Source organism: Clupea harengus, chromosome 22, assembly GCF_900700415.2.
Source record: "Clupea harengus chromosome 22, Ch_v2.0.2, whole genome shotgun sequence".
NCBI lineage: Eukaryota > Metazoa > Chordata > Actinopteri > Clupeiformes > Clupeidae > Clupea > Clupea harengus.
The window spans coordinates 10119768-10146883 of record NC_045173.1 but is presented as its reverse complement, the minus strand read 5'-3'; the positions used below and the strand labels follow the sequence as shown (position 1 = coordinate 10146883).

Below are 27116 nucleotides of genomic sequence, written 5' to 3'. Positions count from 1 at the left end.
ACAAACGTCAAAGGCAAGCAGTCACTGCAAAAGCTAGTTCGCACATACACACACACACACACAGACATTGTGGTCAGGCAGAGCATAGGGAGTTTGCCTGGAGAGCTGAGGGTGTGGTGTCGACTGTGGTGAGGCCATTGCAATGAATCACAGGACAGAAACGTTGGTCAGCAGGCTTCAGGCTGAATCTCAGGTGGGCAGTTGTGCTGTTCATTCCTGATATGGGCCCTCCTTACAGAACACCCCACGGGATAAACGAATTAGCAGAACCATTAAGGCCCCTGCTGAATACCGTACAAGGGCCACTGAATAGGCTAATGGGCAATAACACTCTCAGGGATAATTCTCCCCCTCATCAATTTCCTAAGCGGTGGTCGTCCCTAAAATAAAATGACATTTCTTCATCTTTCATCGAAAACAATATGCAACATTAAATAAGGGAGGAAAAGAGGAGGAGGAGGAGAGGCCACTGGAGGAGGGAGGGCTGCAGTGAGCATAGTGAAGGGTTTTGGCTTGGTGGGGAGAGGCTGAGTGGGATGTCTCGCTGTCGAATTCCCAGGGGGTTGAAACTGACAGCTCGTCAGAATTAATGCCCCCGGAAGAGTGAGGTCCTGTCAGGCTCCACAGCACACCGGTCTCTGCCTGCGCATCCTCCTCCTCCCCTTCCTCCCCTGGCTGTGACCAGTCTCTTGGGAAGAGGGGGATTTTCATCAGGTTGCTGCACAGATGCTGACAGCCAGTCACCCTGCACTCTCTGTGTGTGTGTGTGTGTGTGTGTGTGTGTGTGTGTGTGTGTGTGTGTGTGTGTGTGTGTGTGTGTGTGTGTGTGTGTGTGTGTGTGTGTGTGTGTGAGAGTTTGTGTTTGAGAGTTAAAGAGAGGCTTCCATATGTTTTGAGAGTGAGAATGCGCAGAAGAGGGGTGGGGTGGGTGTCTATGGATTACTGTTTAGTCAGATCTCCTGAGGCAGAGGAGGAGATTTGACTATTTTTCCAGTACTACTCCCTCTCTCTCCATCTCTCTCCCTCTCCTGTCCAAAGGCTTAGTCACAGAGAACGGAAACAGGCAACTACAGTCGAATGGTCTCAAAAGTGCAAAGCCCGTTTGTCTAGCCTTCATCTGCAGATCTGGGGCATTTTTTAAAGGAAACAGTGGCGTACGTGGAAATACCATGTGGAAATGCACTGCGGGATTAAATCTGAAAACTGAAAATGGCAAAATCCAATGTCCCCCATCAGAACTCTTTGCCACAGATCCTCCCTCGTGCATTTGACATTCATATTAAATCCCCTTGTTAATTAATTCAGAATGTTATTTGTGTCTTTAACAATTCATGTCATGAAGAATGAACACCCTTGCCAAGTATGAACAACCACAAGAACATTACATCTGATGGCATAGTACATGTTAAGTTGGCTAGAGACAGGAATGTATTTTTAGATATCCGCTTGGTAACTATGCAATGGGTGAGCATACAGTGTTCTGTGAATTCCAGTGGTTACAATTACTCATTAGGTGTGGGTCAGTTGTAAAAACATTCCGGAACTGCATTGTTCCACACCCCTGCTAATGTTCTTATCTCTAGCCTCTGCCTCTGGTTTTCTCCCTGTGCTTTTCCACACAAGGGTTTAACTAAGGGCAGGACAATGGAATTAAGGGTACTAAGTGTGATGATTTCTTTGTCATGTTTGGGTTCATATGAAATGGTCTCAGTCTGAGTGGTACAGTGGTCTCAGTCCTGCAGCTGAGTAGATTCGTTTTAACATAGTGTCTGAGGGCTACAGGTAATATAAAAAACAGCCGTGGCAATATCCTGAGCGACACTATTCCTAGAAGAAACCAGTCCATAAGAAGTAAGAGGGATATTTGTCATAACAGATTGTAGGAATACAAAATAAATGACCCTAGGTCAGCCTACCCAACAGGTAGCAATATAGCATTAAAAGAACAGGGACTAGAGAGACTGGAGTCAGATTCATTACATTTTCCAAGACAGGGTCCTTTAATAAAATGCTGTATTTCCGCAAAGCACAGAGAGTGCTCCCAGTTCTGTCGTTGGTCTGGAAAGCAGTTCCTTTCATGTGTTTGTGTGGATGTGCTCGCCTCTGTGTGCAGTTGTTGGTGCGCACACATCTGTGTGTGGACAGGCATTCAGACACAGTCCACAGCAGGCGCTGGTGCTGACAGCAGTACAGGCAGGGCCAGGCATCAGGCTGCATCTCGTCAGGCGGTCGGTGGAGAGTGTGGCGGGAGACTCCCGCAGGGGACGCGGCTCCATCAGCTCCCACCCTGAGTGTGGGTGGCAGGCCCACCTGCAGCCACTACCACCCCCACCACCTTACTACTTTAAGGGAAGCCCTGTGGACAGACACACACACACACACACACACACACACAAACACACATATACACACCCACCCACCCCACCCCACACACACACACACACACACACACACACACACACACACACACACACACACACACACACACACACACACACAAACACACACACACATATACACACCCACCCACACACAAACACACACATACAAACAAAACGCAGTGCTGTTGCTGGAGGCTAATCTCTGAATACCCAACACACACAAAAAACTGCCTCCATGGCACAGTGTGGTTTGGGCTTCACACAGGAAGCTCACTGACAAGGGGCTTACTGTGGGTCACTTTATCATCTACAGCGGATGTTCATGTGGGCAGAACCACATGTATGACTCGTCTTTATGACTCAGTGTGGAATGTGACTTTGGCTAATGATACACAAGACACTTTTTCTAGATTCTTCTAGAAGAGGACATTATGATGCACAATGTGAACACAGTGTTGATATTTTTATGGTCATTTGTTATTGCTCAAAGATTATAGATGCCGTGTGTTTAAGCGTGCCGGGAGTGGTGCCCCATGATGTTGCCGAGTTATGCCATCTGTCTAAACATCTCCTGCCCTGTGCTCATCTCACCCCCTGCCCTGTGCTCATCTCATCTCCTGCCCTGTGCTCATCTCATCTCCTGCCCTGTGCTCATCTCATCTCTCTCCCTCTGGTTTTTGGCAGGTAAGTTCACCTGCATCGAGGTGCGATTCCACCTGGAGCGTCAGATGGGCTACTACCTGATCCAGATGTACATCCCCAGCCTGCTGATCGTCATCCTCTCCTGGGTCTCCTTCTGGATCAACATGGATGCAGCACCGGCTCGAGTCGCCCTGGGTATCACTACGGTGCTCACCATGACAACACAGAGCTCAGGCTCCAGAACATCACTGCCCAAGGTGTGCCGATGAATGCATGATGCTGTGGTTGTACTTACGTAGCATTTTCTAGATATCTTTTCTATATGCATTACCTCGAAAGAATTACACACATCATGAGTGAGATGTCTCGCCTCCACCAATGTGCAGTGCCCATCTGGATGATGCAATCAAAGCCAACATGTGATTATATGCTCACCACATATTGGCTGCCTTGTTGAAAGGTTATCAGGCAGAGACTGTGCCTGCAAGTCATATTTAGGGATAATTTAGGCAGCCTGGATTATGAACTAGACAGATTTGAACCAGAAACACCAGGGTTGGTGTACCTATTCTTTACAATAGCTGCCTTTTGGATCTTTTTCGATCACACAGAATGGGAAGTGTGGAATTGTGCATCTGTGTCTGTTTGTGCAAATGGATACACACATGGGAGTGTTTTATATATATTCAGTCTTTGTGTGACCATGAATCACTACATGTACGTGTGTGAGTGATTTGTAGGTGTGCGTGTGCGTGTGCGTGTGCGTGTGCGTGAACACATTCTGTGTATTTGTGTGTGGCCTTTAAACTGGATCACAACCCCCTTCATCTTCAACCTCAAGGCATTGATGCAATCATCACAGAATGCATGTGCCAGATCCACCCATGCAAGAATCAGCATAACAACAGGACAATGTACTACTGCATTTTAACCCTTGAGTGCTAACAGCCAGTGCTTTGCCATACGCATTAAAAACGTATAACCTCCCATTACGCAATGCAATTAGGCTCTCCATGAGACGGGATTAAGCCTATAGAGCATTATCTCAGATCAGGCAGATGAGTGCGCGTGAGAGGAAACCAGTTCTGCATGACTGAGTAACAATCGAAAGGTGATAAATAATACAATAACCATGGCCAGGCTGAATCTGAATGCGTGGTGATGTTTGACTGATTTATGTGGGTGCATGTTCTCTGCTGCAGGTGTCCTATGTGAAGGCCATAGACATTTGGATGGCCGTGTGTCTGCTCTTCGTGTTCTCCGCCCTGCTGGAGTACGCCGCCGTTAACTTCGTCTCCAGGCAACACAAGGAGCTCCTCAGGTTCCGCAAGAGGAGAAAGAAGACCAAGGTAATGAGTGTACCTGTGTGCTCTCCCAACCAACCCCCCCCCCCACACACACACACACACACACACACACACACACACACACACACACACATAGAGCTATCTAAACTCATAATAGAGAGATGGTTTGTGGTATGAAAAGTACCTTAAATGAAAACTGCTGTTAGACAATGGCATTTATGATAATAAATATAAGGTATACTCTTCCTGGTTTTGTAAACTGGTTTTCGTATGTGTCTGGACTGCTGATAATGAAAAATAAAACTGTCAATACAACTGTCAACTGTTTTCTGGCATGGATAGGTCGTGGCAGGGTCAGTCAGGCTTGTGGCTACTAGTGTGATAATGGCAGACAATTGCAACTAATTGCTGCTTAGGAGCAAAAGCAAGTTTGTTGCAAGTGATTAAATCCTCCAAACAGAGGCAACTGCAAAATGAGGTTCCAGTCCCTGTCAGGCAAGATGTAAACAGCCTCCTGCTGATGAGAGTGAGATGGCCTGAATGAAGCCGCAATTCACTTCTGAGAGATGCTGCTGGCCAACGCTGAGACTCAAATTAGACTTGACATAGACCCATAGAGATTAGTGCCCCTGATTTTCAGATTAATGGAGTTTTTTTTTTGCCTTTTGGACTCCTCACAGATTAAGTCCGAAAACTCCTATTAAGCACAGGCAGAGAGCGGGCTAGGCGGACGACGGGGGCTGGGTCTTGACTCCCCTGTCACTCAGGGGGATGTGTGGTGTCGGGTGCAGGGTAGAGGGTGGAGGGTGGGGGGGAGGAAGCCCTAATGAGGACCCTCTGGCCAGACATATCCAGCTGAGACAGTGCAGGAGACAGAGCTACGTGGCACATAGGTCCACAAGAAGCTTGAGAGTCTCAGTAACGTAAGCTCAAGCCTCCCCCTGTGGCCACGGGCAAGATTAGAGGGCACGGGGCTAAGAGATCATGCAGGAGGAAAAAAAGCTAATGGCCAACCACACCATAAACACCCTAAAGCCATCATTTGCCAAAAGGAATTCAGGACAGGCATCCAGGCATCAGTCTCTAAGCCCATTTCTGCATGAGGCGAAGCTGCATAAAGACTTTGGAGTGGTCATGTCGAGCTCTTGATTTGAGATACATCTGCCACCTATTGGGCATGGTCAGTTACTGCAGCCCAACGCTGTGCAGTGGGAGGATCAAGACAAGCATGTTAATTTCGAAGCTAAAGCTATGCAAAGGGTGTAAAGGTCAGTGCACTGCTGGATCAGTCCCCATTCCCTCTCATCCTTCGGCATTAATATTGCACGGCTACACTTCACTTCCTGATTCAACGAGAGGATGGAAAAAAACCTCAATCATGGGAATAGTCCTCTTTTGAACTAAAAACCTAAAAACAAGGGCAACATGAAATTTAGCATCCATGGCCCCTGGGAAGAATGTCAAGAGAGCTATCCTCAAAAAGCTGGATTCTTTGCTGTCAGATACGCATGATAAAAGTGGGCCAACAGCAAAACACTCCAAGCCCATTCCATCTTATATTACGTATCCCTATCTTCCTTTTGCTTTAGTGTCTATGGTTTCTATTCATGCATGTCTTATTTGAATTCTGCATGTCTGATGTCTGCATGTCTGTGTTGCTTTCTTTGCTTTCTTTACCCTTTGTTTCCCCTTTCTGTTCTACCTCTCCATCCCTTTTGTTTTTCTTTTCCTTTGTCACTCTCCGGTTTGATGACAGAGTTTCACCCCGGTTCTTGATGACGAGAACTCTGACTTTTTGCGCCGAATCAACGGCATGCGAAGTGCTGAGCCCATATATGGATCTATGGGCCACATCTACAGTCCTAACAACAGGGTAAAATGGCCAAAGGCTACAGTCACTGTGTCCTCCACCTTCCCCCCTAGATGAATAGCATCCTTAAAGTGTGTTTCGACTTATTTTTCACTATCAATCCCCAGTGAATCCCAAGAATGCATTTCATATTTGATGTGTCAAACGTTCCATTACTTCATGTTCATGTTGATTCAATTCTGTCCCATGTGGAGCACACTATAACTGAGGGGAAATAAAAAAACATGAGGGGTCTTTTGAAGTCCTCCATGGACACTTTCAAAATAAAAATGATTTTGAAGGGGGTCCAAAGTCAAAGTAATAAATATGAAGCAGGATTTTTATGCGTACACAGTGGATATCTTAATAGGACTCTAGATTATGTGAGCAGAGATCCATTCTCTATTTTGAGAGCTTAGTATTGCTGATGGGGAGGTCATGCTCATTCTACATACTCAATGCTCATACTACATACTCAATGTAGTGAAAATGCATGAAAAACCCCCGCTGCATTCATGCCATGCCATCCCATGTGTTGTGTTGCATTAGTTTAAGTCTTCATTCATTCTTCAGCTGGTTTTCCTCTTCATTTTCTCCTCTCATTAGTGCTGACTTAAATTCCAGTTTCAAATGAGGAATGAAACATGTTTCACTGTTTTCATTGTTCTTTGTATTTTTTGGTGTGTGTGTGTGTGTGTGTGTGTGTGTGTGTGTGTGGGTGTGTGTGCGAGTAGGCCTTTCTCCGGGTAGCTGGAAGTTAATCTTTGTTTATTGTCATTTTATTCACAAGAAAAGTACTTTTGTTCCAAGAGCATTGATGGTTTTCATTTAGTGTTCCATTGCCACATACAAATAACTTTTTCTATGCTTGTCATTTTCATCCATGTGCTGCTTTTGTTTTTCACATTGACTGTTTATGAAGGACACACTCACAGTTTTTCATCATGTCTTGGGCAAAACTTTGACATTTTGAGGGGATACAGCCAGACACTTATGGGAAAACAGTCTGAATTTGAGTAAATGGTTAAGGCTGAGAAAAGATTAACTACAAGTTCTTGAAACACATGAGGCACAGAGAATATGTTGAAATACAGACTGGAGATGAAATCACTTCAAGTCAAACAAAGGAATGTCGGTTGCCTCAGCTCAGTGGTAAATACAGTAAATGCATAAACAGAAAGATTCATCGGAAGAACACATTCATGCGTATAGTATATAGTGTTCCCATCAACTGGACTATGGCAATTACAACCAGATGAGGCTCTTTATTACAGGGGGGATCCACTAACTGACTAACATTTAAATTTCTTACATGGTAACTCCTCCACAGAGGAGGTTTTTTCCGCAGATGTGTCTGGGCCATTTTAGGGGTGACCCCTACTCAAGGCCTTCTGTCTCTGTTTCCCCTTGTCAGGAGGAGGACGTGCGGGAGAGCCGTCTGAGCTTCACGGCCACAGCGGGGGCGACCGGCAACACGGGGAAAGATGGCGCGGTCCCCAAGGCTGCCAACAACAGTGCGGCCCAGCCGGCCAAGTCAAGCTCCTCGGCCGCGGCCGCTGCTGCCAAGACCCACGAGGAGATGCGGAAGCTCTTCATTGACCGCGCCAAGAAGATTGACACCGTCTCCCGCGCAGGCTTCCCCCTGGCCTTCCTGTTTTTTAACATTTTCTACTGGGTCCTGTACAAAATCTTGCGCCACGAAGACACATGGCACAAGCCATAAGAGGGCACCTGGGGGAGTGTGGGATTGAAATACAGCAGCCTGGGATGTGTCTCATATCTCATACTGGGAAATATGGACCACCAAACAGTGACATGCGCTGCGAAATTAAGTCCTGCCAAGACACAGAAACCCAGACACACACACACACACACACACACACACACACGCACATACAAACATATTCACCCAATTTGACTGGACTGCACAAGGAACCTGTAAAGACACAAACTGGTATATGTCCTAAAACTGTCAGGATGTGCTGTACTGAGCCACCTGGTCCCCATGCCCAAAACACACCAAGCCAACCAATGAGGTCTCTATGCAACAGGGAAAATGCATTGATATGGTCCAGATTATAAGAATTAACACACAGGCACATACACACACACAGAGAGAGATTACTCTTATCCCCTTGATCTGCCGCCATCCTTTCTGCTTGAAAGTGGGAGCAGCGCTGTATACACTGCTGTATTGGATCGGTACTGGGTTTGATTTTCCTTCTGTCAAACTGCAGCTGCTCTCCTCCGAACTCCAACAACACCACCCCACCACCACCACCACCACCACACACACACACACACACACACACACACACACACACACTGGAGCACTGTTGCACACTGCCTCCCAGCCCCCCTCCCTCCCCCCGAGAGGAACACCTAGCGATCCCCGTCAGCTCCACTCGTCGTGTCTTACAGCTCTACTGCCAATGTTCCGTCTGTGTCATGTTCCACACAGCGTTGGTACGGGCTACACACCTGCTGTTTTAACTGTGACGAAAATATAACACAATTAAAAAAAAAAGAAAAAAAAACAGGCTAGATCACTGATGTTCAATGATGTTTCCTCCTTCAGCTGTTTCTTATTTATTACTTTCAAAAGGCAAAGACCATATAGCGTAACAAGTGGACTTCCCCAAATTCCAGTAAAATTTCCTAACTATGCTGCATCAGTCTTTTGATCCTATGAGTAAGCAGATTGCTAAACAATAACCTCAGGGGAAGATAGTGACACATTGTCTTCTGACAATGAAAGAACATATGGGTTTTAGATCGCTGATAGACTCCTACGTAACTTGATTATCTCTAGGCCAACATGCTGGTAAAGAGTCACTGGAAATTAATGTTTAAATATCTAATAGAATGATTTAATTTAAATGGATGAAATGTGAACAATCAAAATTAACAATAAAACACCAAGATTGATGGTATGGGAAGTGCGAGAATACAAACAGGCTAGGTCAGTTGTATTGTCTTTCTTTGTCCTGAAATGTTTATCAGTGCTTTGTAGATTACCGTGTCTGAAATAATATGAAAGTGATCCACAGCCCAAGATAAGGGGAACTGCTGCATGTGTGGAGTTGCAAATTACATTTAGTTGAGGTAGATTTAAAGTTACAGACAAAGAAAGAGAAACAATAGATTACAATGGACAAGAACAGATAACAATTCTTGAACAAATGGTTTTCTTTTGTTCTATGTTAAGTTAAGGACCTTATGTGTTCCCTATCATGTGTGCCCCATTCAAAACACTAAGGGTAAGCTTGCACTTCTCCAGAAGTGTTAGGCCTATCCTTATCAAGAAAGCAAGAAACCACCCCTTGCTTGTGTGGTTCACACAAAGTATTTGGTCTGACTCTGGCTAGTCATTTATGGTGTGTATTATCATCTTTTTTATTTATTTATTTTATTTCAATCAGTGGTATTGTTGGCTCAACAACTGTATTCCTGACTGATGTTGCCAACCTTGAAAAAGAAAGGTACTGGGGGCAAGAGCTTTTGAATTACACCTTTTGACTATTACACATTAATATACTGAAAAACTGTGCCATATGCTTTGGTAAAACATATCTATACTCACACATTCCTTAAAGCTTTGTTAGATATATAGATTTTAATACCACTTCATATTAATATTTGACACAATTGTATGCAATGTGGAGGATAAAATGAGTTGTACATTTCTATAATGCAAGTGAATTTAATAATTTATTTTGTAAAAAAAAATATGAATACATGTTATGCATGAAATGAAGTTGATATTGATGTATTTTATTTTTTGAAATTGTGAGTTGGACCTGTTTGTTGACGTGTTCTCGCTGCTTTGACTGGGGGTAGATGATGGATGCAAACACACATGCTTATTTCCATGTATGTACATCTGTAAATACTTTTCATAAAATAAATACATCTCCTTCGAAAAAGACCGCCAGATCATGTCCCCATCAGGCACATGTTGTGTTTTTTCTAAAGTAGGACAGGCTAGGGCAGAAAACAACAGCGGATCAGCCAACAGATATGCCAAGCAATCTGTGGGCTAAGGTTAAAACACGCGGAAGTGAAGAGAGATCTTCTGTCACACTGTGGTGAGCTGCGGTCCCTCCCCGGTGGTCAGGTACTTGTATTCCTCTGTGTAAGGTGAGACGGGGCAGGTGATTTACAGTGAAGAGTTGACTTAACGTACCGCCACACGCCCCCTTCTGACAGCTGATCAGCTCCAAAGTAACAGTAGACTACATAAAGTCTTGCGTTTCGCTGATGAGGCGTTAAAAATGGCTCTGTGTGAGAAAGTGGCACTAGTCACCGGTGGAGCTCAAGGAATCGGTAAATCCGTGGCTGAAGCGCTGCTGAGGAATAAGGCTAAGGTTAGTCCTACTCTTGTAGTTACTGATGTGTTGAAACAGGTCTTTTCCAAATTGTTCTTACTTTTCCCGGGTAGATTTTGTAGGGTTCGGGCTGCTTTTCAGTAGTGTTCAATTCTTGATGCTTGTAGGTTGCAGTGGTGGATCTGAACCATTTGGTTGGAGAGAAGTGCAAGAAAGATTTAGATCAAGAATTTGGAGAAGAAAATTGTATTTTTATCCAGTGTGACGTGACACAACGAGAGAAACTTCGAGGTAAAGTGACACTGTACACACGCTATAGTTGTTATTATAGACTATTTATTAAGGAGATCAAATGTGATTCCATACGACTTGTTTGCAAAGTAATAACATCCGCTGTCCATTGTAGTATCACATTGTATCAATTTAATAATGTATTTCCTTTCTCGTATTGAAAAGTATCGTCGTCTGAACAGAGTTTCATTGACTTACAAAGATCCGTGCTTATTAAAGCTCAGAATTCAAAAAGTGCTGTGGGGAAAAGCTTAAATGTATATGTTGTCTTAAATATCTATGCTTTCAGGTGTCAAATTAACTCTAAATACAGTCAGTGTATGACTTAGAATTTGCTACGTCCTATTATTCTCTACAGACTTGATACTGATAGTGAAATTATGTGGCTGTGCTTTCCTGTGGAGCATGTTTGTTTCCACCACGCTCAAGGCAAGCTTTAATTGAATGTTTCTTTGTGGAATGCTGCAGCCAGGTGTCAGGTGAGGCCATGCCGGCTAAAGCCCTGTCCCCGTTTGTTTAAGCTTACATGAGTTACTCAGCTATGGTGAAGAGAAGTTTATACCTTCTGGCAGTGATCTCTAACCCAATCAACCTAACATGGTGGATATATTTTTCAGGTGCCTTTGAAAGGACAGTGGAGCACTTTGGAAGACTGGACATTGTAATTAACAATGCTGGCATCAACAATGAAAAGAACTGGGAAAAGACAATTGAGGTCAACTTGGTAAGGACAAATTTGCCTCACAGACTTTATATAATCCTTAAAGCTGAGAATATAGTAATGCTAAGAGTAGCTCAAAGAGACAGCTCGGCTTAAAGTTCAGTCGGGCTTATATCTACATTTGGTTCATATGTCCACGCATTGGTTTACATGAAGAGCTTTACATGATTTACAGTTTGCTCATTCATAAATTCCATCCAGCATCGACTAGCAGGTGGAACACTATCAGAATTTCTATAGAGAACAAATAGCTCTGTCTCTCACATTGACCTCGCTGTTAAGATCTAGAGCCAAGCAATCTCTGACCACTCAACATACCAGTGGTTTATTTTAAAGCACACACCAAAACAGTAACGTTGGCCTAAGCCCTGTTTTGGGAGAAAACTTATCCTAATGATTAAGCTCTGTCTGTCTGTGAGGAACTAGAGCGTGTCTTTCTGAAGCACTCGGATTTTACTTTGAGGTCTGTCAAAGTCAGGTCATAGCCTAAGTATAAGCAGAGCCTGATTGACAAGACCCCCACCCCCACCACCACCATTACCCTCCAACACACACACACACACTGGTGTAAGTATAACTGGTGCAAGAAGTTGATGAGTAATATTGGGCTGTAGGAAGGCGAATCACACATGCCCTATATTTCCTCTCACAGACGTCAGTCATCCAGGGCACCTACTTTGCTTTGGATCACATGAGCAAAGAGCACGGCAAGGAGGGAGGCGTGATCATCAATGTCTCATCCATGGCAGGTAAGAATGTAAGCCGCCGGCTAGACAGCTCTGGGTTGCATTACACCTCTCTAATGTTCCTGTTTCGCTTGTAGCTTAAACATCTTAATGCTGTGCACACCATGAGTCAACTGTTTGCTTAGCTGGGTGGCGCTCGAACAAATCACAAATACTTATACAAACATAACTTACACAAAAAACAGACACTGAGTATTAAGAAATGTGTATATATACAAACCATTAAACTACTAGATAAAATAAATAGAAAACAATTAGATATAGCTCTAACTGTGCAAATTATACGTAGAATGTGCATTGCCAATCAGAGTATAAGCCTCCTCTCCCGGCACAGAGGGGAGTCATTATGGTTTGCTGTTGCGGTGGGCAGGAACTACTTCCTGTAGCAGTCCTTATTAGAGTGGCGTTGAAGGACCTCTAACTGAAGAAACGCTGCTGTCTGATCAGGAGGTCAGCAGTTTTGCAACATCCTTTTTTCAACAACTAACTCTAGGGGCTCCAGAGTCCCCACCACATAGCTAGCCATTTTTATCAGCTTGTCCAGTTTCTTAGTGCCTTAGTGGCTCTGATGCTGCTGCCCCAACAGATGACTGTGAAGAAAACTCTACTTGTAACAACATGTGCAACATCTTGCTGCGCACATTGAAGGACCTCAGCTTCCTCAAGAAGTAGAGTCTGCTCTGTCCCTTCCTGTACACAGCCTTAGTTACATGTCCAGTCCAGTCTGTTGTCAAGGTGAACACCAGCTGTCTGTAGCCGTCAGCCACTTCCACCTTTTCTCCCAGGATGCTTAGTATTGATCCTCCTAAAGTCCACAACTATCTTGGCCACATTTAAGAAGAGGTGGTTGTTCCCACACCACACCACAAAGCAGTCCACCAGTTCCCTGTACTCCCCACAACACATTTCTGCAGATGGCAGGGACTCTGAGTTGTACTGGAAGTCTGAGGTATACAGGGTGAATAATCCAGTAGGTTGTGAAGGTGACTACTTGCATCTTTTGGAGCTTCTCTCACAGTAGTAAAGGGTTGGATTGGTTTAAAGACACTGGATGAAACAAATAACATGATCCTCACAGTGCTGCCAGCTTTGTCCAGGTGAGAGTGGGCTTGCTGAAGCAGGTAGATGATGGCATCCTGAGCTCCATCCTCAGGGCACTTCTATAAGTGTCAAGAGAAGTGTTCACCTGAGGATTAATACGAGCCAAAACCAGTCTGTCCAGGACTTTCATGGTGTGGGATATTAACACAACTGGTCTATTGTCATTGAGGGCAGATGGAGAAGACTTTTGTTGGTACTGGAACAAGGCAGGATGTCTTCCACAGCACTGGAACCTTCTCCTGGCTCAGGCAAAGGTTGAAAAGGGTGCTGGAGAATCCAGTATAGCTGGATATGCATATGCATAGTCAACACTGAACATGTCAGTGGGGAAATTCAGTAGATTTGTGCACAGAAGTTTTTTGAGGGGCAATACTATTTAATTTCTCTCTTAGACATGGGAAATGTACCTCTTAAATAACAGCTGAAAAGGCTCTTCTTTTTACCTTAAATGTAATATTGCATCACAGTACTTTCACACATACCCTATAATATTCCTGAATGTATCATATGTAGTGATCAAAGTATGTATATAATCACTTGTGTGTTTTTGCCTTTACTTTTACTTTTTGTTTTTCCTTTTACTGTTACTAACCTGACTGTGTTGAACTGTTTACAGCAGACATAAATTGACTGCATTCTTATCTCAACAGTTCACAGCTCTTGTTTCAATTGTTTGTATAAGAAAGACACACAAAACATTGCTATTTTTAAAGCAGCAGTAAGGGGACTTGTTCTAAAACTGTAAGCTTACTACTGAAAAGGCACGCAAAAACCCTGCAAATACACCAACAGCTGATTTGGCACTGATAAAAGTTTGCTAACGTGCTAACTGGTATCTTGTGGTGATATAGCAATGTCATGCTTTGAAAGCGTGCATTTTAAAATACATACATTTCCAACAATACTCTTGCTCTAGTGTACTCTCTTATGTTTGTGTAGAGGTTTCAAAATGAGTTCACACTAAGTATACTATATACTGACTATATACTTTTGAGTAGGGCCTTGAAATAAACCTTGAACTTTACATTTAAGGTATCTGTCATATAGGAGAATTGAGAGATTGTCTCCCATCTATAAACACATAGCTCCTTAATAATCCCTTACGTTTTGGTAAACTCAGGAAAAGACCTTAATCATGCCTTGAATCATATATTTTTAAGGAGTAACTAAGGGCTTGGCTGAATTCAAGGTGAAATTAAGGGCCCATATTTGCAAATGAAGAACCCCTTAATATAATTAAAGAGCTTTTGCATAGGCAAAATAATGGGAATTTAAATGTAGTAAAAGTATTTTATGCTTTGTAGTGGATACTGCAGCAAGCCAAAGTAGCTTGAGAGGTTTGATATCAGGGCTATCATTTAGGTGGTTCTGCAGCTGAATGCCTGTTTTCTACTCAACATAGGGTTGAGGGGGGCCGTGGCAGTAGATATGCGGATAACTTCCCAGTTTCAATTCAAATGACCCCACAGCATCTAGTCAGCTGGTCATAGTCCTGAAATCCTAAACTCACTGATGCACTACTGAATACACCTGTGCCATAGACTTTGGCCACCTCTCTGGCTGTGTCTTTCATGTGCTAGTCCTCAAAAAAGTTGTTAGTCAATGAGTTTGAAGTACAAAGCAGAATTACTAACTGTGATTTTGTTAGTTATTACATGCTGATCATTTTGACCAAAGTCCAAAGTCTACCCCCTCTGCTTATTGAGAGATGTGATCTGGATTTACCCCAAAAGGCATTGTTTATACAACATTGGAACACATAGCATTCCTACTTATATGAAACACATTTGCTCAACAATATTTGCTCTTGTCCCAAGGTCACAAAGTACCTCAGTAGCCACTCTGTTTATTTAGCCTTTCAATGCTTTTCAGCTGAGAGAACAGAAAGCAGTTGGAAGTTTCCCCAGATTTGACTCAAAGCAGTGTGAACGGTGACAATTTGTGTTTTGTGAATTCAGCTTGAGCCACAGACGTTTTCAGTGGACGTCACTTACAAGGAAAAGTAAATACTGACATTTCTGTAGAAATGTGCTGCATGGTGCTGGTGACCGCTGTTGTCAGTCTGAGTCTGTGTTTGTGCTGTGGATAACAACACTGGCAATCCTGATCCTAAGGCAGAGTTTGATTAATGGCCATCTTGGTTGCATGACTGTCTGGCAACATTTCTGTGACTCTTGGAACCAACTTGTAAACCCTCCTTATCGGCTCAAGGTTACTATTATTCCAAGGCGTTCTGAACCTTTACTGCTGCAGTGCACACGGATCTTCTACTCTCCGTTTGCAGTGTCTTTTGTTCCCCTTCACGCATTGTGCTGTTAAATAAACCAGATGCTATACTGCTTTTGTGTCTGCTGTTTGCTCTTGCCTCGTGTATGTAAACACACCAGGACAGAGCGCTCACGGAAAGCTGGCTCGCAAAGGTGATTTAGAGTGCAGCCCTTTCTCTTTTATTTGACCTCGTGATCACACAGAAACTGCCATACTAATAGTGTGTTGCCCGACATGACATTTTTTTATTTATATTGAGTCAGTTCATTTAAATCTATGATTAATGGTCTTTTTAAGCATCAGCCCTCTCTGAAGGATACAACCACCTGCATAAGCCTGCATCACTCAATGTAACTTAATTTTCTGCATGTTGTTGTGGTTAGTGGTTAGTGCCAAATACTCTATAACAAAACCTGCCAAAAGAGGCGGCACTAAACAAACATTAATATCAAACCAGACTGCATAACTTAAACACAGAGGGCATTCAGGTTCAGGTGTTCTGTGATGTCCTTTGTGCCCTGTGAACTCTATTGGAGGGAAGAGGCCTGCATAGCTCCAACGCTGCCAAAGCAGTGCATTAAAAACCACGGCCAGTTGCTCAGTAATGCATCTGTGTTTGACAGCTGGCTCGGGTGTTCTTCTTTGTAGTGTGCTGCAATGTTCTTACACTGTGTCTCTTTTGGAGACAAGGAGGTGGGTTGGCCACACTCGAGTGCATGGTGTTTCTCTCTCTAATCGCTTGTGCAGCCCCCTGGCAGCCCCTCAGTGGGAAGACGCTTGTGTGGCATTGCTTCATTGTTTGGTTTTGTTCTTATGAGCAGCCTAAAAATTAATGTGGGTTTCATAGACGAGTCTCTGTAAGTGGGAAGTAAATACACACACACACACACACACACACACACACACACACACACACACATCCACGTAACACAGACACACGCTCAAACACAAACACATACACAGACAGTTTGTATGAGATGAATCACAGACTGCGCACCTCCTCCAAATGTGTTTACGGTACGTCAGCCAGAACACACAAGAAGGTATGCGGTTGTAAACAAAAGCACTACCATCCCGTAGCTTTTTCATTTGGCCTTTTGTTCTTGTTTATCAGGTTACTGCTCAGACATTTCCAGTCTTAAAATGTGGTCGACCCTGCATTTCCTGTCATAGCTCATGCTAGCATCTTTCACAGGTGGTGTCATTTATGTGGGGTTGAGCTGTGTATTTCCTGGTATCAAGGGGGATGCGAGTGATTGATCCACAGCTGTGTGGGGGTTTTTATTCGTCCATAAAAAAAAGCAGTGCTGCGCTGTAAAAGTCTGAACATTGTTTTGGGAACCGATCTTGCCCTTTATGTTTCCCCAGATCAGGCTGGCTTAAACTGAGCCCCTGAAGCCAGCAGCAGTTTCATGTTTGAATTTAGGGCTGTGAGAAATTTTGCACACTTGGAATGGGCTGGGATTTTCCATGACGGAGGCATTGGAAATTGGTCAGAGTTTGATAATCTGTTGCCCATATGAGTACAAAATCTCTCGGAGCCCTGAAGGTACCTTCAGAACCCTATGGTTACTGTTCCCAATGGCCCCAACATCGGCCTGATTAAACAAGCTCAGCTGGTGATTTGGATTGATCTTTTGTTAATGGGGTTCCTGTGTCTCAGATAGTAAGCATTTTTAAAGGTTCTCTGTGTAAATGTGCTGTTTGTTTTGTTGATTTCCCCATAGCTTTCCTACATTCCGCCCACCAGCCAGTGTACACAGCCACCAAATATGGAGTGATCGGGTTCTCTCGAGCAATGGCAGTGAGTAGGCCCCTGTACATGTTCACTGCAGAACCGACAGCATATGTGTGTCTTAGGTTTTTCTGTGTTTGGTTTGTGTACACAAATTACTGTCATGTTTGGTGTAGCTTACTCAACATTTAAGTCCATGTCTTATATATCTTTGGCTGTTATTGTCTCGTCTATATGATTACGTTTTTTCAAGGATTTCCAAATCTGGCAGTTATTTTCTTGTTATGATTATGCTGGTAGTATCTCTCGCGATCTCACTCATCATGGGTCTGTATTGGCACATTCTTTACGCAGAGTAATTACAGCTGACCGTGTCTGCACATGTTTTTTTTGTTTTGGTTGTTGACAGGACGCAGCTATTGTTGGGAACTATGGTGTGAGGATAAACGCGGTGTGCCCTGCCTTTGTGGACACTACACTTCTCCAGACAATTGAGCAAGAGGACTACATGGGCAAATATGTCAAGTTCAAGGATGAGATCAAGCAAAGGATGGACAAGTTTGGAGTGCTAAAGTTAGTATGCTGCAGGAGCTGTGCCCTATCCGTCTGCACATACATGTATAGGCCTTTACAAGAACAGGATGTTGTCTAGCAGTGCTAGCAAGCCCTTTGTGCTCCCTCTCTTAGATTTTTGTTAGCATACTTTCAGTAGCTTATCACTGCATTGCAAGCTTAAGGGGTGCACAAACATGCCTGAAGTGGAATGAGCTGATATAGATAGCAACAATAAGCACATCCAAAAGAATTAACCTTTCATTTACCAAGAAGATTGTCAAGCAGAATTCCCTCTAGCAGAATAAACTCACTCTTGATCAGTTTATAGAAGGGGAGTGACGCTCACATAACCAATTTTATGTACGTAGGTCTTATGTAGGCTACTGTTGAATCTATCATCAATTGGAATGCTGAAGATCATGTCTCTATGTAAGTTGTTAGGTAGGTATGCAAATGTGTAGTTGCAAAGTAAATGAGAGATAGTTCTTCCCTGTCTCTGTAACTGCGTCTTGTCTATGAGTAGTCTATATAGTGCCCCTGGTGTGGGGCTGTTGGTTTGCCCTCATGCAGGCCTAGTAGGGACCATTTCTGAGGTTTTAAAGAATCTTCTCATCTTGTTCTCTCTTTCTCTCTCTCCTTATCTCTGTCTATGTATGTTTCTGTGTGCGTGTGTGTGTGTGTGTGTGTGTGTGTGTGTGTGTGTGTGTGTGTGTGTGTGTGTGTGTGTGTGTGTGTGTGTGTGTGTGTGTGTGTGTGTGTGTGTGTGTGTGTGTGTGTGTGTGTGTACGTGTGTTCAGGCCAGCACTGATTGCAGAAGGCATGCTGAAGATAGTCATGGACAGCAATCTCCATGGAGCTGTGATGAAGATCACCTGTTCCAAAGGCATTCACTATCACACCTATGAGCCTGCTTCTGCCTAAGACTTGGCTGGAGCCAGACCAGAGCCTGCCCTGCTCCAACTACAGACCGCCAAATCATATGTGTCGCCTCCAGCCCAAAGTTCTTATGCTGTATGTTTTTATTAATATGTGTGATAGGGTTGAAGGTACATGTACATTTACCAAGGTGCAATATAATACTTTTTACGGATCACTTAATGGGCAGAGGATGAGTCCACAATCAATGACCCAGAAACTATTTGGGGTGAGCCTCGTGAAGGTTTGCAAATGACTATTTTTTAAGCAAACTCATCAAGGTATGGGACCATATGTGATTTCCTCTAGGTCCTGTCTCAGCTGTTCCCAGAGTGATCTGTGATGTAGCAGGACTGATATACTGTTTTAATGATTATACCCATAAATATATATACAACTGTTCATATTTATTATAACGTCCAATTTACAAGTATAGAATTCAAACAGATATGTAAAGTGATTATGACATTCACAGATGACATTCACTGAACTGTATAAATAGGCAGCATATTGCCTTTATTCAAACTGTAATATCAAATATGTCGCGTTCATCCAAAACAATATTTCAATTTTTTATCTAGTTTTAAGAATATAGTAGTTGCTGTAGCAATTTGACTGGAAAGATCTTCAAAAGATACTGTGTTACAACAAGGAGAGTCTGTGCTCCTGCAGAGAAAACTTTCACCCTTTTTTCTATGGTTGGTGGGACCCCCTGAGGAATGTCCCTCCAGAAGAAGGCATTCTGATTCTGCTTTCTATGGTAGGTGGGACCCCCTGAGGAATGTCCCTCCAGAAGAAGGCATTCTGCCCTCCTGGCAGCTGTGTTTACAGGTTGCACCAGGGTCAGCTCTGTGGACGTAGGCGCAGACATGCCTTTCTTCTCGCTATTGTTTTATTTATTCCTTCTTGTGACTTCCCTAATGTGCAAAGTTGGAGACTGGTTCTTTGAGTAGAGCAGGTTCTTAAAGCTGTCGGGCAACTGTGTGTGTGTGTGTGTGTGTCTGTGTGTGTGTGTGTGTGTGTGTGTGTGTGTGTGTGTGTGTGTGTGTGTGTGTGTGTGTGTGTGTGTTTAGACACAGCTATAAAAATCACATTGACTTGAGCACTTATGCCGCTTGTGCTACGGTAAAAAAAAAAAAAAATTCAAAGCTTTTTCCAAAACAAAAACCGCTTTGGATTAACTGCAAGGATCCAAAACTGCCAGGAGAGCCATTGAGCAACGCTTTCATCTGACGTCACAAGTCTGTGTTGCAACTGTTGTTGTGGGATTACAAATTACAAATTAGCCTTTCTTTGAAAAAAGGTGAGTCTGCCTCTGACGTCTCCTGTAAAGTGAGAACTGACATAGGTGTGATTGTGAAGAGTGAAACCTTAATAGGCAGCGTTTCAGCCCCACGGGCTTGACACATCCCTGAAATCCTATGAGTGAAACCCAAACTGGGTGGTGCTGACGCTCCTCACTAATATGTTCCTTAAGGCAGGAGCTCACAATAGTCTGAGGCTTATTGTGGGGGAGCTCTTTCTGGGGGTGGGGAGGGGGGTGGTCTGGGGTGGATCCCATTGTGTGGTGAAAATGATATGCTTATGCTTTTCCTTGACCAGAGAAGGTCAGGTGGCAGGTAAGATGGTATGCAGACAAGGTACGGCATAGGATAGGTGTGTCTTGAAAAGAGAACAGCCAGGGATGTGCTAAGAATGTCCTAATCCCCAGGTGTTTAAAGACACAATGCTCTGTCACATGTGAAGCACTCTCAGTATCAGCTTCCTGGTGTAGGTTTTGTTTTATTATAAAGCAGCAGTAAGGAGGTTTGGTCTAAAACTACTGAGCTTACTGCCTAAAGACATGCTAAAAACTCTGCAAACACCAGCAGCAGCACAGTTGTCACTGACACAAGCTTGCTGGCATGCCAACTGGTGATATACTGGCAATGTGATGTTGTAGGGGGTACTCTCCTGGACCACAGAAGTGCATAGCCTGGGCGGTTAGTGGGAACAACAGGGATGTTTATATGTCCTTCACATGACCCTTGTACCATCTAAATACATTCTAAGATGATACCAACACTATAAAAATATAGCAAATGAATATATCAAAAAGTGGCAAATTGATGATATCAATGATATCTGATATCTATGTTTCCGTACCTGTGGATGGATTTCAAAGTAATGTGACTAATATTACATGGAAAAAAGAGACCAAGCAAGCAGGATTGTAAAGAATGCAGCCAGTCTCCGATACAGAGAGCTATGTCATGGAGTGACGTAGAGTTCAGTGTTTGTAAGCATTTGTTAATGCTAACAGACCTTAACCACAAAGCAAGAAAATTATCATGAGAATACATTTTTATATAGTATACAACAGAAGTGACACCTCTGTGCGATATCACTGTCAAATTATTCAAAATTGCGTCACCTTACTGTATTTGCATTACTTCTAAGTTGAACAGGGTATTTGTTCTCATGTAAAAACGAACCATTTAGATTTAATTTAATTTTTCCAATACTTCATATATCCACCATTTTTTTTGATGACAGACTCAATCTTTCTCAGCATGGAGGATACCAGTGTTACACAAAGTCCTGAGAGATGTTCTGCCGTTTTTCAGAGACAATTTCTTTTAGTTGCTCTTTGCTGGGTTGGTTGTGTTGCTCTACCTAACTCTCTAAAATGCCCAAAGTCCTGGCCAGGTTCACACCAAACATGCTGGACCCTTCTGAGCAGAACAACTTTACCTTGGTTTCATCTGACCAAAGAATGTGCTTCCAATATTCATCGGGCTTCATTTAAGTTAAGTTCAATCTTGCAGTTTTGTGCCAAATAGCAAGGAAGGGTTTTCTCGTTGACGCCATCCATTGAGGTTGATATTATGCAATGTAAAGCCACACAATCAAATCTTTCAATTCCTCTGGTAATTATTTTCCATGTGGAGCTATGATGCAGATAGACCCAACCCATGGGTCCAAAATAAGAAAGTTCTGGTGTTCACGAGTCATTTTATAACCATGCTCATGAAATTAGGATAACTGGATATCAGAGGTGTACTCAGTTTTGTTTAAATGATCACACGTTTTCTAACTTGCATTGAGTTTGCATTGAGCATTGAGTTTCTACTTTGAGGTCTGTATTTCTAAACTTTTATTTTTGATTGTTCATAGAAAGAACAATAATACAATGATTGAAAGGTGATATAACTTAGATGTCAAATGATTCAAAATGGTATCACACAGGGGTGTATGTCGTGCCGAGCAACAACGTTCGTGTCACAGGAACCAGATCACCCCAGGTCACAGACAACACGCAGAATCAGAAATGGTTATATAGATAGGCAGCAATTGATTGCAGCCCAGTGTCTAGTTCATAAGGAAGCAACACAATTCTCTACATAATAAATGTCCACAACACACCAACAAAGTCCCAAACCATCAGTTCGTGGTACAACACACTTGACATGTATTCACTTCTGTTGTATATGTTTAACCTTTGCAACATAATTCTAGTCAAATCATACGTTGTCAAATCAAGAGTTTTATACATAAACATACATCCATGAAATACATTCATTCAACTTTATGCTAAACATCATATATTGTAGAGCTGCTGTTAACATTTTAATTAGGACTGTGGATCAGTCTAAAGTACTGATCAAAATATTAAGACACCTGTCTACCCATATATAATTTTAAATAATTTCACCCTATCAGTATGTTTACAACAGTAAAAGTCAAAGATGACAGCTGACACACAGAAGGTCAAAAGGAGACAGAATGAGTGGAAAGGCAGACAGAGCCACCTAGTGATCCTCACACAGACCTGCATAGATCTCAATAGCCTTATGCGTCCGAGATCTGTCTTGTCATTCTCTTAAGACGAGTTTCTCCCAACACTCATGTTCACCCTACTCAGCTCAGAATGGGTGGGCTGACTCTATTACGCAACGGCACAATGCAAGCTAAGTATGTGATAGCATGCTCAAATGATAGGTGTGTAATAAAAAGAATGCAACTGCCTCATTTTGTAAATCCCTTAAAAAAAATCCTTCCCTTTTTGCACTGCCTGTAAACGGTCGTCAGGACTTGGCGCTGGGTGAGGTCGATGAGAATGGGCGCCAGGGCAGGGAGCCACTGGTTCAGATGGCCACTGATAAACTGAGCTGTGAGTGGAACTGATAGCGAGCTGGGCGAGCACTGAGCTTGCACTCAATTAATGTGGAAAACACGTGAGAGGGAGCAGGTCAGATTGAAACACACATGTGTATATTATGTAAGCCCACACGCATACACACACAAACACACACACCTGAGCTTGTGTAAAAATGGAGACATCAGCTGACTATGTGTTAGTTTATCCATACCCAAGACTAAGACTGGGTAAAATCAGGAAGATCCTCATTACCTGTGACATACTGTATACCAGAGAGTTGAAGTGTTGTTGAAACTGGCAGAGATAATATCAACAAGCGCAAATATTCACAACCAATTGTTTGGAACCCTAAAACCTTGAAAATGCATATTTCAAACTATACAATTGCTAGCTGCATCGATAACTGAAAATTAAAATGAACACCATTCTCAGCAGCCTGAAAATAAATGTCCAGATGTTTACCAAGACATCTGAGTGACCTGGGTGAGTTCTCCTTCTGATTGGTCCTCGACCGCAGGAAGCCAGCAAAAACACCAGTCATTGTTGGTGTAATGGCAGTCACAAAAATGTAAGATAAGCACGAGGTGTTTAGTTCATATATTCTTTGCAAACTATGGTGGGAAAGGCAAACACAATGTTCCATTCTCTGGCCTGCTGTAGCCTGCAGCATTTGGGATATCTTCAATGTAAACAGAGAGCAGGGTTCGTGTGGGGCCTCTGTGTTTCTTAGTAAACGTGTGTTTGGCCTGATAGGTCTTGGCTGGCCTCTTATTCTTAGCAAACATCCTTAATCAGACCATGTGAACCCAACATTGCCTCTTGGACTTGCTGGGTCACTGAACTCAGATTTGTGTCTATGCACGCATGTGTTTTTGTGTGTCATTTTGGTGATGGTCAAAGGATATTGCCACTAGTCAGTCCTGGAACATTCCAACTGTTTTTTGTTTTTTTACACCCTTTAGACAAACACACAACTAGTCTCTCAGTAATAACATATTGACAAAGACTATTGTGAAATACTATAGTGTTTAGCAGCACTAAGGGAAACATGTCTACCAGACATAGTGGTTTTACACTGATCAGTTGAAAATATTCTTCTATTTAGGCTCTCTTTGTTTAAACTCTATATCTATCAAATGCCTTATAAAAGGGGCAAAAAGCCCCCAAATCCCAGAAACTATTGATGGGGCAGGGAGGAAGGGGAAATCAAATAATGTGCGAGCTCTCTGTGCGTCCCCCCCCCCCCCCCCCCCCTCACTCAGCACAGCTAGTGCAGTGAGTTCCCCAGACTAGAGCCCCTGTGAGAAGGCCGTGTTTGTTTTACCACACGACCGCTGGCCACCCCACCTCCCCTTCCCCATGCTTGCATATGTGCTCATTTCCAATGATAAGATGTTATTGTGGGACGTCCCATAGGCTTGTGAAAACTGTTTTGATTGGCATGAAATGAGGTCTTGGCCCCTGACCAAAGATAACAACTTGGCTCCTATTGGCAATGAAAATAAACTTGAGGGGGAATGAGTAAATGTGCAATCAAGAGCCCCGGAGGAAATTCTTTTCGGAACATAATAATGAGAGAAAATGCACATAACGTAATTGAAATACTGGCAACAAGACAAGAGGGTTACAAGTAAATGTACCAGAGTAACACCCAATGGCTTCTTAATGACTCAGCTAGGGGTAGTGCAAACATATTGAAACATGAATTTTTCCCATGTTCATCAATGCCTATGCTGACATGAAGAAATGGATGGATAGGTCTGTGTAGTAGACTACGGTAGAAAAAAGTAACTGCAATAACTTCAGCTCATGACTTCAATGAAGGGTCACGGGTTTGGTCACTGTCATCACAGTCTTTTATTTCAGAGTTCCTACACATTTTCCATTTCAAAATGCCATACTTCTCCAGACTCAAATTTCCAGGATTCTTGGTAGATTTTCAGACCATATTTGACATCTGAGTACAAATAGCTAGATGTTTATTATATAAATACACGCTTTTTAAAAACTGTTAAAAAATGTATGTTTCATTCTGACTATGTATGCTATTATGTTGCCAAATAACTGCCAAAAGATCGTAGCTAGGTGCTGTGGATCATACAAATCAATGAACACCAAACCCAGACAAGTTCAATGCACAGCGTTTATTCAAGCTTTTGGCCGATTTCCCACAAACCTTTGAAGGTTTTTTTGGCCAGCCGTGCATGGAAGAACGTGTCCAGTCTGGAGTGGGCCCCAGTAGGCCCCTGTGAGGCACCCTCACTCATTTTGCAGATCACAGTGAAGTCTCTGAACTAGTTGAGGATTGTGTCCCACTTGTTCTCTCTGATTTATCCAGCACTGGAGATGATCTGCAGGCACAGGCTTATCTTCTATGGATCCAGCCAAGCCAAGTTTCTCACTAGTGTGGACCTCAGGGGGCATTTCTCCTTGGCTTTGTCACAGCTATGACATGGAACTCCTTGGTCACTTTTATAACTGTGATATTGATAACCATAAAACATTTTTTTTCTTTTACAAATAAGTAATACTAATGAGTTGAGAAAGTACATTTAATTTTCACAGAGTCTGTGCAGCCTTATTTATTCACTGTGTCCATGGAAACGATGATGACCGCAGCCGTGTGGTTTCCTTATGCAAAGAAATGAGTCTGTTTACTTTTCTGATAACTACATTACTGCATAACTCATGAATGTTCTTACATGCTTAATATTTGGTTATTTGTGATGCTCTGTATAAATGCAATTCAAAGATATTGTCACATTTTCTTTAAAACGAATTTGGTCACAGATGTCCAGATTTGGTACAGTTATAAGGCACTTGGGGCCAAGCTGTTTTGCAGGCTATGACGTACAGGCAGCTCTGCGTAGGAGTGTGTGTTCAGATGCACGCCATACCTCTTGCCAAGCTTTCACTCACACAGTGGTAAACACTGTGGTAAACATTTTGTCTGTGCTAGCTGCCTGCTCCAAACGCCATGAAAAACACACGCTTGTATGATCTAAGTTATTTTTAGAACGTCCGGATTTTATATTTTTGAAAACAGAATAGCAATAGTCTGGAAACACAATGACTTTTCCACACTTTCTTTTTTTTTTCTCATATTTATCCAGACCTGGACATTTTCCATAGTGCATAGGAACTTTGTGATTTTTGTGGGATAAACTACAAATAACAAACACCCACATACACACTAATTATCATGACTGATTGCTACAATTAACCAAATGTGGCCCTAGTCTAGAACCAACCAATCAGGAAGGTAAAGAGGTCAGCAGCATGCTTGAGATACAGCTAATGAAGGTGAAAATTACGCCCAGTGCTGAAGGAAACGAGCTAGGTGTGTGTGTGTGTGTGTGCAAGACTGATTGTGTATATGTGTGAAAGAAATACTGAAGATTCAAAGTTAAAAAGGTTTGTTTTTTGGAAAACAGAGAGACGAGAAAAGGACGCTCAGCATTGAAGACCATGGGTAGTTACACAATTACTTGGTACAGAGACAGAGAACTCACAACAAGACCATGAGACCCTCTTCATTCATCTGTTTTTTTTTTTTTTTTTCTCAGGACTGTGAAAAATTGATGGAAATGGGGGTGCAGAATAACAGAGCCATGTGTTTGACTGTTAATGAAGGACCGCTAACGACACGTTTACCGGGCTGCTACAGCATTCACCGCCTCCCCTTTTTCCTGTCTTATGGCTGGTTATTTTTATCATCATTACGGCTACCTGTCTCTCAGTCACCCTTTCGCTGTTCCTGAAGCTGTAACTGCAACACAGAGCAATAGCATCATGAATCATTACCCTGGCAGATGAAGGCAGAGGAAATGACGACGGAGGCTGGGAGGTTCTCCTGTCCCCGCAGAACGCCAAACCAGCCAGCGGGGCCAAGCAACATTGGGCCCTTAAGCAACCATAGCCTAGGTTGATGGGTGCTTCTGAGATACTGAAAACTGTAAGATTTCCCTCCCTATTATGAGATACTACTGGTAACAATCAAAATGAAGGGTTGAGTAAGCCTGTGTTTTATGAAACAATAGCTCGGCCAACAATCACCCTCAGGGCCTCTACCGGGACACACACACACACACACACACACACACAATATCTCTACAAAACTACAGTAGAGGGCCTCT

The 27116-nt window shown here is 43.0% G+C and overlaps 2 protein-coding genes across 2 annotated transcripts in view; both read left to right on the top strand.

Annotated features, from left to right (window-relative positions):
- The window catches only part of glra3 (glycine receptor, alpha 3), a 59015-nt gene extending 48910 nt beyond the window's left edge, over nucleotides 1-10105 (top strand). Inside the window, exons 7-9 of the mRNA XM_031559369.1 lie at nucleotides 3066-3280; nucleotides 4226-4372; nucleotides 7594-10105. Of these exons, the coding sequence (XP_031415229.1) occupies nucleotides 3066-3280; nucleotides 4226-4372; nucleotides 7594-7902 (671 nt within the window). The 3' untranslated portion in view covers nucleotides 7903-10105. The remainder of the gene's footprint in view (nucleotides 1-3065; nucleotides 3281-4225; nucleotides 4373-7593) is intronic.
- Nucleotides 10106-10234: 129 nt separating this feature from the next.
- hpgd (15-hydroxyprostaglandin dehydrogenase) lies at nucleotides 10235-19241 on the top strand. Its single transcript, XM_031559370.2, has 7 exons — nucleotides 10235-10546; nucleotides 10675-10798; nucleotides 11416-11522; nucleotides 12172-12268; nucleotides 17362-17438; nucleotides 17779-17942; nucleotides 18722-19241. The coding sequence occupies exons 1-7, from the start codon at nucleotides 10454-10456 to the stop codon at nucleotides 18843-18845; spliced, it is 786 nt and encodes a 261-aa protein (XP_031415230.1). The 5' UTR covers nucleotides 10235-10453; the 3' UTR covers nucleotides 18846-19241.
- The last annotated feature ends 7875 nt before the right edge of the window (nucleotides 19242-27116 follow it).